The following is a 19345-nucleotide window of genomic DNA, read 5'->3' on the forward strand; positions in this document are numbered from 1 at the left end:
CGCTCTTTCTTCAAGGTTCCAAACTCCACAGTCTTACTTCGGACTTACGGCGGAACCCCTCGGAGGGTCCAGTTAGGGAGCACGCGGCTTCCCCTGGGGAATCCAGACCCAGGACTCTGCAGAGAAACAACAATGCAGATTGCCATGTGAAATTTCTTGATTTTTAAACGTTAATGATAAGTTGGAAAAGCTTTTTAAAAGCTGTGCAGGCCAAACACGTGTCTATAGGCAGGACCTGGCCCCTGCACACCCACACCCACCCCCCGCCGCCCGGGGCGGTGCAGTGGGGCTTGGCGAATGCCTAGTGGTAGAGGTGATGGACAGAAGGAGTCAGGAAGGACACTAACTACATCCTGGATTCTGAAATACCCTGCCCTGGAGGAGGAACTCGCTGCCACAGACACATACTGAGCACCTATTGGTGCAAGTCTCTGTGCTAGGTTGGGGGGTACAAAGCACATTGTGAGGCTGTACCCTCCTCCAGGGCAGGGGGTTGCCTACCGCAGAAGACCTGGGTTCCAGTCCTGCCTTGGCCTCCTGTAATTACCGTGAGTCCTTGGGTTAGTTCATCAGCTCTGGGATTCGGCACATAGCCTTATGTTGATAGCAGGTTAACTAAGTCAAGTGAGGGCAGATTATGAAAGGCCTTGAACGTCTAGGTAGGGAGTTTGGGCCGGATCTGTTAAGGGGGTGGGAGCCACTGCAGGTTCTTGATCAGGAGAGTGATATTCCAAGTAAAATATTTTAGGAAAATGAATCAGGCCACCTGTGCAGAGAGAAGAGGGTCACATACCATCAGGTGTGGTATAGTGAGACAGCACCTGGGTTTATGCAAATAAGATCTTACCACCCCTAGCTCAAAAGCCTCTGGTGGCTCCCTGCAGCCCTCACAGCAAAGTCCTTCCTTCTTACAATGGTCCAAGTGCAGGACCATTGTCCTGGGTGTATGACCTGTGCAATTGCACAGGGCCCCACACTTAGTTTAATGACTTACTGTCACCATCTTGAAATTCTTAAAGGGGTCTCATGTTTTTCCTTTGCATCAGGCCCCACAAATTATGTAGCCAGTCCTGCCCACAGGGACTGGCCCCTGCTCCCCTCTCCCTTCTCATTTGCACCCCGCTTCTCCCTAACCCTTCAAACTCCAGTTGCTTTAGTCTTCCATCAGTTCCTGGAGGTTGTTCCTTCCTGCCTCAGGGCATTTGCACAACCTGTTCCTTACCTGGAACACCACCCCTCATCCCAAGACCTACTCTCTGTTCAGCAAATTTCTTCTTATCCTCCAGATCTGAGCGTAATTACCTCCTGAGAGATAACTTCTCTGACCTCCCAGGATTATCTCTTCAAAAACAAAAGTTTAAAAATAATTTAAAGTAGGCCCCCAGTACAAGCTCCCATAGTGCCATGTGGTTCCCACTTCAAAGAAATGACCGTAATCTGTAATGAAAACTTTATATGGCGCTCTGTTCGCTGAGTCTGTCTCCACCTCCAGACTGTGAGCGCCACGATGCTCACGAACCTGTCTGCCTGGCTTCAAAGGGAGGCTCAGAGATGGGTTAAATGGGGTGAAAGGTGGGGAAGCCATATCTCACCCATCTTGGACCTTTCCTTCAGGTTGGGCAGAAATTTTCATAATGCCCAGACCACACACCCAGTAGGGTCTGCTCTGGCCCTGGCCCTGGCCTTTCCCCAGCTGGAGCCCATTAGCTACAGACCCTCTTGCCCCGATCCCAGTGATGGGACAATCCTAGGGGTGGGTTGGGAAGAGGATGCATTTTACAGAGCCAAGCTTTAGTCTAAAGGAAGCAATAATGAAATAATTTCAGACCTCTGACAGCAGAACAGCCATGGGTGTTTGGGGGCTTTGTGCTTGTAAAGGCTTGAGTAACATATCCAATTGGGGGAAATTTTCCTTCTTTTAACCAAGTAAATAAAACCATTCATACCACAAGAGGTAGGGGGAAGGGACAGAATTTGCACAAAACATAAAAATTTGTTGACCCTGGCAAGATGAGAAAGAGCATCATGCCTGCCCAGGTGGCTCACATTTATTAAGTAGGTGCCATGTACCAGGATCTGAGCTAAGCTCTTGACACACATAAGCTCCTGAATGCTCACCCTAACCCTGTGAAGTTGGAACTATTCCCCTCCCCATTTTGTGGATGAGGAAACTGAAACGCAGAGAAACTGGGTAACTAGCCTAATGTCACACAGCAAGGAAACGACAGAGTTAGGATTTGTACCCAGATCTGTCCAACTCCAGGTCTGTTCTGAGCCCTTCACTACCACAAAACAGCTACTCATTTGGCTTGCAGTGTGCTTTTGGCAAATTTGTCAACCTCTCTGAGCCCCATAATCTGTTTTTTTCTTTTTCTTGAACCCATGCCCCCTGCAGTAGAGCACAGTCTTTTTTTTAAAATAAATTTATTTATTATATTTACTTATTTTTGGCTGCGTTAGTTCTTCGTTGCTGCACACAGGCTTTCTCTAGTTGTGGCGAGCGGGGGCTACTCTTCTTTGTGGTGCGTGGACTTCTCATTGCAGTGGCTTCTCTTGTTTCGGAGCTCGGGCTCTAGGCACGCGGGCTTCAGTACTTGTGGCACATGGGCTCAGTAGTTGTGGCTCATGGGCTCTAGAACTCAGGCTCAATAGTTGTGGCACACGGGCTTAGTTGCTCTGCAGCATGTGGGATCTTCCGGGACCAGGGCTCGAGCCCGTGTCCCCTGCATTGGCAGGCGGATTCTTAACCACTGTGCCACCAGTGGTTAAGAAGCCCGAAGCACGGAGTCTTAACCCCTGGACCGCCAGGGAAGTCCCAAGCCTCAGATTCTTCACCTATAAATTGCCCCTTATTTAAGCCACTCTGTGCTAGGTACTGCCTGACTCCTCACGGTGCCTGGTGAGGGAGGGAATGTGGCAGAGCCAATGATTTGTGTTCTTCAACCTGTTTCCTCTTCCTGGGCCCTACAGTTAGCAGAGTCATGTGACTACACTCTAGCCAGTGAAAATTACATGTCATCCCCGGGCCAAGGCAATTAAGAATGGGTGAGTCTCTTTTGATTTTTAGTCTCCCTTTCCACATGCAGAGGATTCAGGAATGGATTCCAGGGAGGGCCTTGGGGAGTCACTGCCTGGAAGAGAGCTGCCTTCCAAGGCAGATGGGTTAGGAGACCCCTGACCTATATCAGACTTTGCATGAGTGAGGAATAAACTATCATTGGGTTAAGCCACTGAGATTTTTGTTTTGTTACAGCAGTTACCATTAATTGCACTGAATGAAACTGTATCAGTTATTAATTTCCATAATAATGCTGCATAACAAATCACCCCAAAACTTAGTGCCTTAAAACAGCAACCAGGGACTTCTGTAGTGGTCCAGTGGTTAGGACTCCATGCTTCCACTGCAGGGGGCACAGGTTCGATCCCTGGTTGGGGAACTAAGATCTCGCATGCTGCACAGTGCAGCCAAAGAAACAAAACAAAAAACCCCCACAAAAAACAGCAACCATTTAGTTTGCTCATGATTTCATGGATTGGCAATTTGGTCTGGGCTCAGCTAAAGGTTCTTCTAGATTAATTGGCTGATTAGCACAGCCTCAGCCAGGACAGCTCATTCCTGTTCCAGTGGTCTCTCATCCTGGAGCAGGATAGCTCAGGCCTGTTCACATGACAGCTGGGAGGATTCCAAGAGAATGGGCAGAGGCTACAAGACTTCTCACAGTCCAGACTCAGAACAGGCAGTGTCACCTCTGCTGTATTCTATTGGCCAAAATAGGTCATATGGCTGAGCCCAGGTCCAAGGAATGAGGAAATAGGCTCTATCTCCTGATGGGAGGAGTTCCAAAGTCACACTGCAAAGGGGCTTGCATACAGGGAAGCAAAGCACTGAAGTTATTTTGCAACCAAACTACTACAGGAGGTATTAGTGCCCCCATTTGAAACTTCCTTCCCAGGTTCAGGAAGATGAAGTGGCTAGTGAATGGAAGAATCAGGGTTTAAGCAAAACCCGAAGCTCTCTTCATGCCCCAAGCTTCCCGTATGACTCCAAAGACTGGTCCTCTTTGGCCAGAAGGAACCTCCCCACTTCTGCTAGCTGAATCAGGAATCCAGCACCCTGGGCTCCCAGGGAAAGGGCCCCCAAATCTGGATCTCATTCTGGCCTTTGGAAGAACAGGGCATCTTTTCAGATATTTGAGTCTAGGAAACACCTTGAACTTCAAGCCTGGAGGAGCTGTGAGTGCAGTGACCTGGGGCTGGCGGAAAGGCCTTCCCCTCCTGGCCTTTACACATCAGATGGCCCTAGAGACCTACTTCACTCTGTGACCCAGGCAGAGCCCACACCCTCTCTGTGCCTCAGTATAAGGATGCAAAGTGTAAAGAGAAAAGTGCTCAGCCTCTGGACTCACAGCACTGGCCTCAAATCCTGACTCACTTGCTGTCATTCCTGGGCAAGGCCCTTCCACTCTCTGAGGCTCACATTCTCTTCTATAAAACAGGTGTGAGAGGAGTCCCCATCTTGGGGGCCGTTGTGAGAACTGAATGAGAGAATGCACAACATAAATGCATGATGTAAATGACCTACTACCCCCAAGGTGGACTTAGTAGCTGGCAGGTGGTGGTAGCATCATGTCAACCAAACCCCCATTTTACAGAGGAGAAAACAGAAGCTCAGGCAGGTGATGTGACTTGCCAAGGCCACACAGCTAAAGAGCAGTGATGTCATCAGTGATGTACTCAGGTCTATCTGATTCCAGAAGCCAAGGTCTTACCCTCTCTAGAGTCCTAGGTTTGAGTTGCCTCTTGCAGCCATGTGACCTTGGGCAAGTCCCTTTTCTCTCTCGGTCTCATTTTTTTCATCATCTAAATAAATGATGATCTGCCTATGATGCCTTGTGCATTTTCCTCAAATGGGAAAATACATGGAAAGTGCTTAGCACAGTCCCTAGGACAGACTTGTGTGCTCAGCAATGAGAGGCTGCTATAACAGTCAGGGGTAAGTTGCGTAACTCTCTGTGTCTCAGTTTCTCTATCTGTCAAATAGAGCTAATGACAGACTTATCTCATTGGGTTGTTGTGAGGAATAAATGAGTTACTGTGGGCTAACCTCAGCACAATGCCTGGCACATGTATGCACTTCATAGGCACTTGCTATTATTTTAAAAGTTCAGAAACCTGTTCCAAGCCAGCATGAGATGATGGGGATCCCAGCCCCCCACTGGCTGAGGCTCCAGGCACTGCCTTTGCTACCATTCAGCTATTATTAGGCCCAGCGTCCTCATCTCAAATCCAGATGGGGAGCTAGAAGGGCGGGCAGGGCTGGGCCTGGCTGGCGGATGGCTGGGAACACTGCTGGGAGGCCGGTTTGGGTTTGGGCCCCACCCCGCCTGCCCTCCCTCGCCTGCAGTGGGTCCAGCCGCCACGTCTACACTTGGCTCTGAGGTCTGCACCAAACACTCCCTCCCACCGTGGCCGCCTCCTCTGGGAAGGTTCAGAGCATTTCGCAGCCTCAGCACTTTTCTGCCCACCCCGGGGAGGCCAGGCCTGCGTAGAAACTATGAATTGGACACTGCACGCCTCTGGAGCCTGCAAAGGGGTCAACCACCCTCCTGTCTAGAGGTCTTCATACCTACAGTGAGGCCTACTGGGTCCACCAAGGGGAAAGGGTCCACACAACTGGGTTCAAATCCCAGCCCTACCACCGATATGCAGCGTCAACATGGACAAGTGACTTCCCCCTGAGCCTCAGCTTCTTTATCTATAAAATGGGTATAATCTTAGCACCTACCTCACATGGCTGTGGTGATGTATAAATGAATGAATAGCACATAGTAAGGACTCAGTATGTGCTAGTTATTGTTATTTCATGCTTGAGTGTGCCAGGCCCTGAGGGGGAAACAAGGATTTGGGGAGGCTGGGGTTCTGGGGTACCAAGTGGCTCCACCTCCAATTGCTGTGTGACCTGAAGCCTGTTCCTTGCCCTCTCTGGAACTCAGATTACCACGAGGTGGGCATCTAGGACTCTATGATGCCACAATTCAGCTGCTGCACTCACAAGTAGTTAAGAAATATGACAAGGCCCCATGTGGGCAGAGACCCCAAATGGCAGGGTACCATGGTTAGGAGCAAGGGTTCTGGGGAATTCCCTGGCAGTTCAGTGGTTAGGACTCCACGCTTTCACTGCTGGAGCCCAGGTTCAATCCCTGGTAGGGGAACTAAGATCCCGCAAGCCACGCCATGCAGCAAAAAAAAAAAAAAAAAAAAAAAAAAAAAAAAAAAAAATCAAGGTTTCTGGGTTCTAATCCTGTGTGAGGTGCTGGTGTGGCTTGGCCTTGTTGAGCCTGTCTCCTCTTCTGTATAATGATGGTTCTACCTCACAACATTCAAGCTGTGAGGTTCATGATAATAACAAAACTGCACTCATGTGTTTTTATGGTTCCAACCCACTAGGCAGCAATTATACAGGGCCGCTGCCATAAGCCTAGATTACGCCAGGCATCAGGGAACTCCCAGAAGTGATAAGTCCAGGCCGGCCCATCCAGAACCCTCTCCTTTTTCCATGAGGCTGGTCTCCTGGGGTTCATCACAACCCACTGGGCATCTCAGATTCCCTTCTCCTTCCCAGGGCTCACTTGCCTCCAAGTTTCCTACATTGAAGAGTCACTCCTTTCCCATCCTTCAGCACCTAGGGCCGGGCCCCCTTCTCCTCCAAGGCCGGAAGTTTATCTGACACTGTCACTCAGAGAACACAGCAGCTGGATGACATCATGGAGGAGACAGTCTTGCCAAACTGGTTTGCCAAACAGATCCCCAGCCCCACTCCTGTGGCTGCTGACCTTGGGGGCCTCCAGTTCTGCCCACGAGGGAGAGGGTCACAGCCCTTGGATCCAGCCAACCCCAGCAAGAACCAGTTCTTCTCCTCCAGGGTCCCCATGCTCCAGCCTCGCCTACCTGACTTTTCCCCAGCAAAGTCCTCAGAGTCCTACCTGATTTCCTTTGCTCTCATGCTGTGCCCTCTCCAGGTTGCCTTTCTCCACCCCTTCCACATGCCAAACAGCAAGTGAGGGCTTTTTCTCCACAACTTTTAGAGTCCAGATACCATCTCTCCCCCTACCCTCACCAAGCTGTGAGACCCCAACAGCAGGCCCAACTCCCATCCAGCTCTAACCCCTCTACCCCTCCCACTGCCCAGCAGGCTCTAGACCCCTCATAGGCCCAAGGTCTTGGCCTTGGCTGGCCTCACAGCCACTTGTGAGCACATCCCAAGGTGGGGTCTCCCTGAAAGTCTTGGAATTTTATGTTGTCTAGTTTGGTGGGGAGAGGGCTTAGAAAGCTCAGGCCACAACTCCCCCATCTTGCAGATGAGGAAACTGAGGCTCCAAGGGGAACAAAACTTTGCCTGGGCTGGAGCCAGGCCTAAGACCCATCACTCCTCTTGCTTCCTGACCCCAGGACTGGACTTTCTCTGCAGGACACCAGGGAGGGGGAGGGGAAGCCAGGGAGATTCAGGGATCTGGCACTGCCAGCTTGGTAAAAATATTTATTCTCAGACTGAGAGACTGGAGCAAAATATTACCCTTGGCCCCTGAGCTGCTCCAGTCATTCCCTACTCTGCCAGTCCAGGGTTGGACCTGGAGAAATCTGGACCCTTTCTGGGAGGGCCTGAAGTGAGCCAGTCCAAGCTCCTCATTTTATAAATGGACAGACTGAGGCCCAGGCCTCCCCAGTGCCCATAAGACATGTTCACCCTACTCACCTGTCACTCAGGGCCTTTCACAGATGGAAGGTCTTCCATCCTCATTTCCTGCTCCATCCACAGCCCATCTCTCCTCCTTTTCCCACTTACAAACTTCCTGGCCTTTATTCACACTGTCCCCCTGCCACTAATACACTTTCATGTCTTTCCCCCTCTTCTCTGTGGGATGGATTTCTTTGCACCCTTCCTCAAGGATCAGTTTGCTCCTCCTCTAAGAAGTCTTCCAGGATTTCCTCCATCCTGGAGGCAGCAAGGTGGAGGAAAGGGGCTTTAGCATGGGGCAGAATTCCACTCAAGTTTGAATGCCATTACCAGCCAAGGTGCCTTCACCTCCCTGAGTTTCAGCTTCCACCTCTGTAGAATCCGGGTAATACTTATCTTGCACAGTGGTCAATTTGCATGCAACTGGTGCTCAGTAAACACCAGGACCCTCCTCATGGGACGTTTACTCCTTCCTGTGCTGTGGCTGCAAGCTTCTCCAGAACCACACCGGGCTGCCCTTTGATCTTTGTTTCACCACCATCTCGTCCCACCCCTTTCAGATAGGAAGGGAAAGCAAGTAGGTCTGGAGGAGGACCCCAGCCCTGAGGGCTTGATGGAGGGGCAGGACCCATGCTTATCTTCAGTACTACCAGGAACTAGTGAGCGTGTGTGTGACACAAAGTCCGCTCTCAGAAACTCACCTGTGCCGTTCCTCCCTCCTGGGGGGTGGGGGCAGAACTAGTACGAAGCAGGCCATTCACTGGAGCCAAGAGCCGCCACTCAGGTGGCTTACGTATGTCCCGCCCCAGGAGGCTGTTCCAATGGGCGCGCGAGGTTTGAATAGGACTGAGTTGGCTTTGCAGGGCGCTGAACCTTGTTCTGGAGAATAAGATGACATCTAAGTTGGGAATTCCCTGGCGGTCCAATGGTTAGGACTCAGCTCTCACTGCCAAGTGCCCAGGTTTAATCCCTGGTCGGGGAACTAAGATCCCACAGGCCACGTGGCCAAAAATAAAAAATAAAAAAATAAAGTTTATTTTAAAAAAAAATGACATCTAGGTTAACCAGAGAGAGCCTACATGGGACCTTCTCAGGAGAAGGGGACCTCGAACTAAAGCCCCAAATTGGGCTCTGTTTGCTCCTCCTCCCGTGTGACCTTAACAAGCCCCTTCCCTCTCAGAGCCGTGGTTTTCCCATGTGTAAAATGGGACCACCTCTCAGGGATGTGGGGATGCAGTAAGATGACACCTTTAAAAGAGTCTCAGAGTGGATACTGGCCCTCGCTCTAGATGGGGGCAAGGTGTGGTAGTGGGTGGTCACAGAGGATCTGGACAGTGGGGCTGAGGGGCTCTGCTGGAGCAAAAGGCTGAAACCACTTCCCCACAACCCCATATCACTGTGGTTAAAAGCACAGATTCTATACTCAAAAGGTGCTGGTAAGAACCACAGTTCCACTACCTATCAGCTGTTGTCCTCAACTGTAAAATGGGACAGTAATCCTGGGCTCAAATGGTCGTTATAGGGACTATATGCCTGGTACATGGCAAGTACAAAAAAATGAGTCTATATTATTATTGTTATTATTTGACAGACAGGATTCCAGACCCCACCTCCCAGGCTCCAACTCCCTTTGATGTCCATGGAGACCTGTGGGAGGCACCCTGACCTCTATCACAGGGGACAGAGTGGTTTTCTCCAGTGGGTCTGAGCTCTTGGGTCCCCTGGTTGATTCCTCATATTGTCTTGGGCATGTTGGCTCTCTCTGGGTCTCAGTTTCCTCCATTTGTTGAATTCTGGACTTTGTGTTCCCTATTTAACTCCACAGCGCTGCAAGAGGCCGACGCTGAGGGGCTTGGAAGCGAGAAGCATGACAGATAAGGTCAATATCTGTGCAAAAGTGTGTCGGCTGGGGAAGGGGAATTGTGTGATTGACCCTGCTCCATCTGAGGTGGTCCCTGAGGTACTTCAACGTAGGGTCAAGGTGCTGCCGGCCACTTAGTCCCTGCTCTGAGATGACCCGGACCAGGTGTGCCGAAAGCAGCCTGGGGGCAGCGGCCAAGCCAGGGCACTGAAGCGAGGAGGGGGCGGAGTCGAGTGAGGGGACAGGGTCTCACGAACAAAGAGGAGGGCGGAGAGGGACAGTCCTGAAGGCTCCGCGAATAGTACGATCCCGGGCCACTTACCGCGGCTTTGGGCGCCCTCCCTGACTTTGGCGCAAAGCTGCATCCTCCTGGTGACGCCCATCCGACCAGCGAAGGCCGCTTGAACAGTGGCCCCAAGACTGCAAACCCCTACAACCTAGGCCCGTGAGGGGCGGGGCCTCTTCTAGGGGCGTGGCCGTCAAATTGAATTTCCCCAATGGGGCACGAAGGTGGGCGGGATTCTCCCCAGGATTGGTTGGCGCCGTGGCGCGGGGCGGGACCCGCAGGGCTGCTGGCGCGGCTGGACGGGCGGCGCTTGCAGAATCCCGGGGACGGTTGCTGAGCGGGCTTGGCATCCCGGTCGCGGCGCCTTCCGCCTGACCGCTCCTAATCCATCTGTTGGATCCCGAACGACCTAAGCTGAGCCCGTGACGGGCGGGCGGGCCGGACTAAGAGGTGGGTGTGCGGACCTCCGAGCGGCAGCAGGACCCCCGACGGGTCCGAGGGTGGAACCCGGATAGGTGGACTCCCAGGGTTCTGGGACTCCTGAACCTGGGAGCCTCCACCCATCCACAGGGGCTCTAACCCATGCGATAAAGTTCTGAGGCCTGGGGAAAGGACACTCACGGACCTCCAGGAGGCTCTGCGACCCTCAGGGGTGCTAGTCTGTGGGGGCAGAAACCCTGAGGAAGCTCCTACGTTCCTCTGAGACTCCTCGCAATCTTCGGGGACCTCACACTGTGTGACAGGGAGCCATGGAACTGGATTGGAGCAGCGGCAGGAATCCCTGAGGAGAAAGAGACTTCCCTGGGAGTCCTAGATTCTGCGTTAGGGACCCCTGCCCCTCAGAAGACATGGGGGAACTCAGAGTGTCCACAGAACCCAAGTATGGTGATTGCTAAGTGAAGGACCCCAGCAGAGGGCGGCTGGGAGGTTGCTACCTGTCCGAGCCTACAAGGATGGGAAAAGCAAGCAGCGACTTGAACAGGCAGAGTCCGAAGAACCCCAACTGTGTGGACTAGGACCTTCCCCAGACCCATTCACTGGATGGGATGACTCGACAAGTGACTGGGGAGGGGGAAGGGATGACTGAGTGATGAATCAACAGGAGCGGGGGCAATCCAGGGGCCATTTCAGTCACCATACATTAACTAAGCACCTACGGTGTGTCACGCTGTGGGCCCTCAAATTCCAGAAAGATATTAGGGCTGCAGGGGGAAGGAAAGAGCTACACTGGGAGGCTGGGCCAGGATTTAGGGGGCCATTTTGATAGGCAGTGATAGAGCAAGAGGGAGTGTCCTGAGCCCCTGAGGGCACTTTGGAAGGGGACTTCAGAAGCTAGAGGTGGCCAAGATTAAATCCATTCCCTACCCTCTGGGTCTTTGGGATCCTCCTTCCCCCATGACAATCCTCTGGTCCTCTCCAATCCTGTTTGCCTAAGTCCAGAAGCTGGACGGATCAGTTTCTGAAGGCTCTTCCAGCTGAATTGAATTCTAAGTGTGTGAACTGGCAGGAGGAGCGGGGTGCCTGGACACCTGGCTTCATGAGGTCAGGGCAGTTGGCATCAGGGGGAGGGCGGGAAAGGGAGGAGTGGAGAGGGGTGTGTACAGAGGGCTGTCCTCAAGAATTAGAAGACAGAATGTTACCTCCAATGGCTTAAGTTACCTGGGGGAATGAGAGTGGCAAAGGCAGCAAGGACTTGGATATGGGTTTAGCCCATAGCCAGAGGCTGAGCTTTTGGGGTGAGTGGGGGCTGGGCAGGCCCTGGGGATGGGTGGGTGGGGCAGGAAGCTGTGGAGTGTGGTGGGCACCCCCTGGTGGTGAGCACAGCTTGGGTGGGCCTTACTGGGCCCTGGCTTCACAATCCAGGTCCCTACCCTCCCTGTTTGATGCTTAGATATGGCAAGGGCCCAGCTTAGGCCACACAGCAAGCTAGCAGTCCAGCTGGCTGGACTGGAACCAGGGACTCCTACTCTTGGTTTGTTTAGTTTTCCAGCACACTACCCTAGGGCAGAGGGCACCTCCCAGCCAGGAGTCACATCACAGATAAGGATCAAACACCAATGGATAATCATGGCTTAGAGGGGGAAACTGAGGCACAAAGCCCAAGTGCCTGTGGTTTCTAGAGGCCCCAGAAGGCCTGATTCATGTCTATCCCCTGCAGAATTCCCTGAGCTGGTGTCAGCTGCCAAAGGCACTGGGGAACTCACCAGGAGGGGACAGACGGAGCTAGGGGCCAGCAAGATGGCGGACGAAACATTAGCTGGGCTGGATGAGGGAGCCTTGCGGAAGCTGGTAAGTGGTTCCATTATCCCTGCTATGAGGGCAGACAAGACAGGCCAGAGAGGCAGGGCCTGTCCAGGATACCTCTCAGCTGACAAGAGGAGGTGATGGGGGAGGGCGCAGGAGAAGGGCTCCGGGGAACAAGGCTAGGCCTGTTCCGCGTGGCCGATGCAGAGGCCCTGGTGGCATGTGCTTGTCCATGCCAGGTGCTGAGGCCTTGTTCCTCCCAGCCCCCCACTGCCACCACCTGTTTAAATAGTAACTGGTAAGGACTCACCCATGTGCAGTCACAGGTGTGGGGAGGCTGGATTTGCCTCTCTCAAGCAACAGCCTGGGCAGTACCCACCCCTGGAGGCTGCCCCAATGATAACAGTAGCAGCAATGATTAATAAGCCAGGGCACAGCAGGGAGCAGTCTGGGCGCTAAGCACACCATCTCACAGAATGGTTACAGTAGCTCCAAGAGCCAGGAGGACACTGAGGCTGAGACAGGTGAAGTCACCTGCCCAACGGCACCCAGCTCGGAAAAGGGTGTGCCAGGATCCAAACAAACCCCAAAAGGGGTCATGGGGGACCAAGAGACCTGGATAAGTCAAGTCCAAAAGAGCCCATAGAGAGAGACAGGCCTTGGGGACCCTTATGAACACTGTGACTTCTAATCTGTCATTTTTCCCACTCTGAGCCTCAGTTTCTTTATCTGTAAAATGGGAGGTGGGGGGAATGTGTGTGAACATAATATCTAGGTCCTACAGTTGGCATGGGGATGGAATGAGGCATGGGTCCAGATCTTGGCATGGAAGAAGGATGGGCCCACTCTACCCCTTTCCCCAGCTTCTTCTTGAAGCCCGCCCTCCCCCCCAACACACATATCATGCACAGAGAGGATGTGGGGCAATATAGCAGGGCAGGCATGGGCCCACCAGCAAGGGCAGGGTGCACTGGAACTGGAAGAGGGGCCAGAGCTCCACCCCCCAGCCCCTGACCCTTGTCCAGGGGGTAAATTAAAGATTTACCTTCCCTGGGAGAAGGCAAATGACCCACCCCACCCCCATACCATTCCTCTGGAGGCAGGGGCTGGAGCCAGCTAGCTCAGCCCAGTCACTGGGCAGTGCCCAGCCACTGCCATCATCTACCCAAGGCACTTGGCCTCTGTGTCCTCGGACAGCACCTTAGACTTTGGGTGTCTGCCACGGCCACAGGCGCTGTGTGCAGCCTGAGGGAGATGGGTTTCCAAAGGGTCCCACCACGTCAGCTCGACCTCCCATCAGGAAGTCAGAATCCTAATGTGGGTAGTGGAGAGAAAGCCAGGCCTTTGCTCATCCCCTTCTCTAGGGGTCCACTCTGAGGCTCAGGGTTCTCCAGCCGCCACCCCCCACCCCATGCGGGTTTGGGTGCTGGAAAAGGGTTTCAGAGAAACCAGAGCATTGGCTGTAGTCCGCCCCCCACAACCCCGGCCCCCTCCCTGGGAAAGGACTAGCAAGACCCCGCCCCTCGTCTCGGGACCCCGGAGGTCTTTCCCATTTCGGGACCGGGGTCCTCCACCGCCGGGTGCCCGCCATTACTGCGCCCCAGCGCTGCCGAGGGTCCCGCCCCGGGCGCCGGCCTCCTGGCAGGAACTGAGGCGTCCGGAGCCGGGTTCCTCACCGCGGGGCCGGGCCTTATAAGGGAAAGCTGACCCAAGCCCCAGCGTCCGGCCGATCTGGGGACCCGGGGACCCGCTCCCAACCTCGGCTCCTGCACATTCCTGCGAACAGGGAGGGGGGCTGTGCGGGATGGAGACACCTGGGGACACGAGCACCACGTGCTCCTCCTCCACATATAGGGACGCCCTCCGCCTCGGTCCCGGGTTCGAGATCGAGCTCTGACATTCACTAGCTGGGTGACCTGTGAACCTGAGTTTCCTCTCTGTAATCGGGGATGTTAAAGCAGGCGGAACCTGGGCGGCTTCCTGTCCTGCTGGCTCCTGGCTGGGCGCCTTGCACCGGGCTGCGTGGGAGAGGAGTGGGCGGTGCAGGCTGCTGCGGTCGCGGGGCCCGCGGGCCTTCAGCGCCCCCTGGCTAGGCCACGCTTCACTGCCGGCCGGTCCCCCATCGGTCAACTGGAGGAGCTGGGACTGAGCGAATGCCTGGAAAGTCTCCGTAGTGCTGGTGGGGAGACCGAGGCCCAGGAAGACGCCGGGGGCTGTCAGACGCCCCCAGCAGCGAGGGTACAAAGTACCCGGAGGCCCGGCCCCCCGGGAAGAGGAAGCACCCTCTTTCCTCCCAGGAGAATTTCACTGGGCAGTTTCGGAAACCCCCCCATCTCCTTCCCTTTCCCCGAGTGGACAATGGCGCTTTGTACTTCCTTCCCTCCCAACAACAGCCCCCTCCACTCAGGATGGTGGGGCCTGAGAGGACGGGGAACGCAGGACACACATCAGGGACACTGTGGGCGGAACTTTGTCTCCAGGCCCAAAGGGAAGGCTCATGCGGGAGGGTGACCAGTGGGATGAGGTTGTCCATTCCACAACCCTGCCCCACCCACTCGGGGGATCAGACAGAGGCTCCCATTTTCCAGAGGGGGACACTGAGGCTCCCAGGGGTTGCAGAAGTGACCAAGTTCCCACATCAGCTTTTTTCAGGGAGGAGAACCCCATCTCTGGAGCCCAGGGGGTTGAGAAGGGACACACAGGAGACAAAGGGCTAGTCATTGCATCTCTGAGCCTCTTTACCCTCTGCACAGGAGGGTCTGGACCAGCTGTCCCCTCAAGCCCAGAATCTCCTAGTGTACCACGGAGGGCTCTGGGCCTGAGTCAAGGCCAGGACTGAGGGTGGGAAGGTGAGCCTTCTCCACCCCCCCCACATGATAGGCCCCCTTAAGCCCCAGGGCCTCTCTAGTCCAGGCTGGAAGGGTCCCCAATATAGTACAAGGATCTTCAAGGTACCCACCATAGCAGACAGACCCCAGCCACAGAGATATCCTCAGCCTAGGGAAAGCCCTGGAGTCATGGAAACCTGGGTTCAAATCCTGGCTCAGGTCACTTGACCATAAGCAAATCACTTCCCCCTGAGCCTCAGTTTCCTCATCTGTCAAATGGGAGTAATAAATTGCCTAGGGTTTCTGTGAAGTTAGGACAAGTACGGGGCTCAGCACAGGATCCAGCACATGGTTTCTCAGTAAATGTTACAGATGCCTCTGGGTATCTTGTCCTCACTTGCCCTCACTTCTCTCTCTCCCATCCTGACTGGCTGGAACCCACCATACATAGCTCCGCAAGGTGGGGGGGACCCCAAGTCACTGCCCCCATCCTCACCCACTGCCCTGAAGGGAGGCCATTGTCCCATCTGAGAAATGAGATGTTAACCAAGGCCAGGGATGTTAAGTATATGATCCTGACCACCCAGCCAGGACTGGACTGGGGCTGGAGCCAGCTGGGGGTCCTGGCTTGAGCCTTCCGGGAGCCCTCCCATATCTTCTCAGGAATGTGAAGACTGAAGGCTCCCCGGAGGGCTCTGTCACTTGTCTCTACCCTCTTCAGACTGGGACAAGTGAGCTCATGGCTAAGCTGGGCCAGCCCACACTCCCTGCTGAAACCTTTCCCCCTCCCACCAGGCTCCCCTGTAGATCAGGAAGGAATGATGGGAGAAGAGAGTAAAAAGGAAGGGAGTAGAGGGTTCCTGGGCCTACCCCTGAATGATTTGGGGGTGGGGGCGGAGGAAATCACTTTGCCTATACTTGCTCCCACCTGGCGCACACCCACACTGGAGGCTTATCTCTGCCATTATCTTCCTGGGGGCCCTGGGCCTGTCCTCTCTCCCTTGAGCCACAGAGGCTCTGTAGGGGGTAGAGGAGTGAGGGGGGCAACAGGATTGGCTGACTGTCCAGAGAAGGTGCCCTTTCCTGGACCTGGTTAGACCAGCCACCCCCAATTTCCCAGGGAGTGACAGGCTAAGAAGCTGGTGGGAGCACCTGTCCCCCACGGACGCCCTCTCTAGGGCCCTAGGTGGACCCTAGTGCACCCAGGGGTGTTGGCCCCCCCACTCTGAGACCCGGCCCCTTTGCCCCTTCAGCGGTGGCTAGAGCAGGACCAGTGCAGAGAGAACAACAGCCCCCAGCAAGGCAGGGAGCTATGACTCCTGAGGGCCTGCCCCTGCCTCAGTTTCCCCATCTGTCCAGTGTGGACGAGGCTGCCACCCATCAGCAGGGCTGTGGTACTTCGGGAGTCTCTCGTGCTCACAGCTAGATTCCAGCAGCCCAATCACCCTTCCCTCCCCAGGGACACTGTTAGGGGCCCGTAGGATGGCCTCCCTCCTCCTGCCACGACTCCCTGGTTCTTGGGGGTTTGATGAAGGGTTCTAAGAGGCAGGAGTCGAGTCACAGGAATGAGCGCCTGACTTGGCACCTGGCACAGGTGGGTGGTTGCTGGCTGCCCACTCTGTGAATCTTAGTCCACGGTGGGCTGTCCAGAAGCCCTCGCTGCATGATCTGAGTCTCCCCCTGAGACCAAGTTTGGGTGGGCAGGCAGGCACATGACGGGCTTGGGGCAGAGGGAATGGAGACAGACCACTCATTGTGCCCCAGGCCAAGCCGTGGGCGGCCAGTGCCCGCCCTCCGTCCCTGGCAGCCAAAATGACCTGCCCCTCACCACCCCTTGCCCTGCAGCTGGAGGTCACAGCAGATCTAGCAGAGCGGCGGCGCATCCGCTCAGCCATCCGGGAGCTGCAGCGGCAGGAGCTGGAGCGCGAGGAGGAGGCCCTGGCATCCAAGCGCTTCCGTGCCGAGCGGCAGGACAACAAGGAGAACTGGCTGCAGTGAGTGGCGAGGGGTTGGACATGCAGGTGGGGCTGAATGTGCCAGGGCTCAGCTAGTGTTGTGCAGGCAGGCATGAGCCATGTGTCTGCTGCCCATCTGGGTGTGCAAATGGCAGCGCAGGCACGCATTTGGAGTACACAGGGATGTTGGTGGGCACGGACCACGTGCCGGTCATGGTGTTCTGGCCACGCCCATGTGATATTAGCGCTCAGGTCCATGGGCGTGCATGTGCCAGCGTGTGTGCAGAGGGTGTGCACAGCTACCTGCCCCTCTGCCAAGGTTCCAGGTACCCTGTCCTGGCCTCTGCCCTCAGCCCACATCCTCTATGACCTGGCCCTGGCAATGGAGGTTATAGTCATGGTGTCCCTGCAGCTCTCAGCAGCGGAAGGCTGAGCAGCAGGCTGCTCTGGCACGGCTGGCAGGACGGCTGGAGTCCATGAGTGACGTGGAGGAGCTGACCACACTGGTGAGGCCTGGGCCAGGGCAGGGGATGGGGGCAGGGCAGGTGAAGACCTGGCCTCCACATACCCGTGGCCCACCCCTCACCTACAGCTGCGAGGTGCTGCTGAGTACGAGGAACGCAAGCTGATCCGAGCCGCCATCCGCCGTGTACGGGCCCAGGAGATTGAGGGTACGTGCCCTGCCCTGGCCCCACCCCTGCCCTGCTGCATGGTGCCCCCAGCAACGCCTCACCCTGACCCCCTGCCACTCACCTGACACCTCTCCCTTTCCCTCCAGCCGCCACATTGGCTGGAAGGTTGTGCAGCGGGCGTCCCAGCAGTGGCTCAAGAGAGGACAGCAAGGGGCGGGCAGCACACAGGCTGGACCAGTGTGAGGTAAGGGGTGTGGGCAAGGTCCTGTGCCCATGGACGCCAGCAGCACAGAGCGCCTATGTGTCTTGGCTAGATTGGTACTTAACTGAGGGGGCCCCCAGCTTGTGTTTGGGGGACAGTGTGACTCTCTCAGGCCTCTGCCCACTCTCCCAGGCAACTTCTAGTCACATGTCTCCACTCCAGAGTTTGTCTCTACCCAGGCCTCCCCCGCAAAACCAGCTTGTCTACACTGCTCCCAGGTTCCTGACTGTCACTCATTACCACCCTGTTGACCTCCCTGCTGGCCTCCCCGCTTCCACACCTACATTCCATCCCCACACTGGCCATCCAGCCTCCACTCAGCAGACAGAGGGATCTCCCTAAAATGAAAATCAGACCCTGGTACTTGCCCAGCTTAAACCATCTGAGGCTGCCCCTCCCCCTCCGTACAGCCCAGTTCCTTACCTTGGCTTATCAGGTCCTGCTGTCAGGGGCCAGTGTCGGCACTGTTCTCCAGGGAGTGTGGGTGAGAGGTCGGGTCGTGCAGGTTCCCTAAGTGGCCAGCAGAGGCCGCTGGGTCCCTGGTCCTGGCAGGACTACCCACTAACCCCATAATTAACCAGGCAGAGGCCAGGGGTCAGGGGCCTCCACGCCTGAAATTGATTAAGTCTGGGAGTCCCCAGCAGGTCTCCTGCTGTCCCCAACCCCTGCCATTAGGATCTGGTCATCTCTGAACTGCCCTTGACTAGGCAGTGCCAAGAGGTTGGGAAGTGGGGATCAAAGACGGCCCATGGTATGCCAGTGACCATGCTTGTGCAGATGTGCCTGCAGGAAACCGTGTCCAGCCTCTCTGCTTTGCATGCCCTGCCCTGGGTGCCTGCCAGCCTGGAGAGCCTTGGCCACATCCTGTGGGTCTCCCACGGGTCTCCCACAGGTGCCAAAGCCAGAGGAACAGGAGCAGCAGGCAGAGGTCCCAGAGCCAACTCCAACCCCCAATGGCACCAGCCATGACGTGACGACAGTGACACTACTGCTTCGGGCCCCACCTGGGGGCACACCCAGCTCACCTGCCTCAGCTGACAGTTCACCCACCACTACCTCTCCTGAGCCTCCACTGGAGCCTGCCGAGGCCCCATGCCCTGCCACTGAGGCTCTGGGTGGCCCCAAGCCACCTCCCAGCCCGCCCAGGGCTGCCAGCCCTGAGCCCCAGGAGCCTCCAGCCACCCCCAGCACGGAGGGGCAGGTGGTCAACAAGGTGAGTCTAGATGAGGGACAGGGATGCTAGGCAGGTGAGCTCCCCAGTCTGGGAGTCAGGCCCTGCCCATGCCATGTCTCCCCTGCAGCTCCTGCCTGGCCCCACAGAGCCCCCTGCTGCTGATGGCCCTACCAAAGGTCCCTCCGACACAAAGAGAGCAGGTAGGGTTCCGGCAGAGATAGCTAGGGGCATCTGCCTCCCTGGGCCTCCCCTTCCCTGCCTGGAAAATGGGTTCTTGTGCCTAGATGGCTCCAGTGCCCCTCAGGTCCAGGCAGGCTCTGACACTCCTCCCACTGCTCCTGAGGTGTCCCCACCCCTCCCCACCCCCC

The 19345-nt window shown here is 55.6% G+C and overlaps 1 protein-coding gene across 3 annotated transcripts in view; it reads left to right on the plus strand.

The window, feature by feature from the left end:
• The first annotated feature begins 10204 nt into the window (after positions 1–10204).
• Positions 10205–19345, plus strand: part of SMTN (smoothelin) — a 22043-nt gene continuing 12902 nt past the window's right edge. For 2 of the 3 annotated variants that reach the window (XM_024768013.1, XM_024768014.1), the window contains exons 1-8: positions 10205–10332; positions 12041–12171; positions 16800–16948; positions 17322–17415; positions 17502–17580; positions 17688–17785; positions 18696–19016; positions 19105–19177. In XM_024768013.1, the coding sequence (XP_024623781.1) occupies positions 12121–12171; positions 16800–16948; positions 17322–17415; positions 17502–17580; positions 17688–17785; positions 18696–19016; positions 19105–19177 (865 nt within the window). In that variant the 5' untranslated portion in view covers positions 10205–10332; positions 12041–12120. Of the gene's footprint in view, positions 10333–12040; positions 12172–16799; positions 16949–17321; positions 17416–17501; positions 17581–17687; positions 17786–18695; positions 19017–19104; positions 19178–19345 lie in introns of those variants that run through there. The other variant, XM_024768015.1, reaches the window with a different exon arrangement.

Source organism: Neophocaena asiaeorientalis, unplaced genomic scaffold, assembly GCF_003031525.2.
Source record: "Neophocaena asiaeorientalis asiaeorientalis breed wild unplaced genomic scaffold, Neophocaena_asiaeorientalis_V1.1 scaffold828, whole genome shotgun sequence".
Lineage (NCBI taxonomy): Eukaryota > Metazoa > Chordata > Mammalia > Artiodactyla > Phocoenidae > Neophocaena > Neophocaena asiaeorientalis.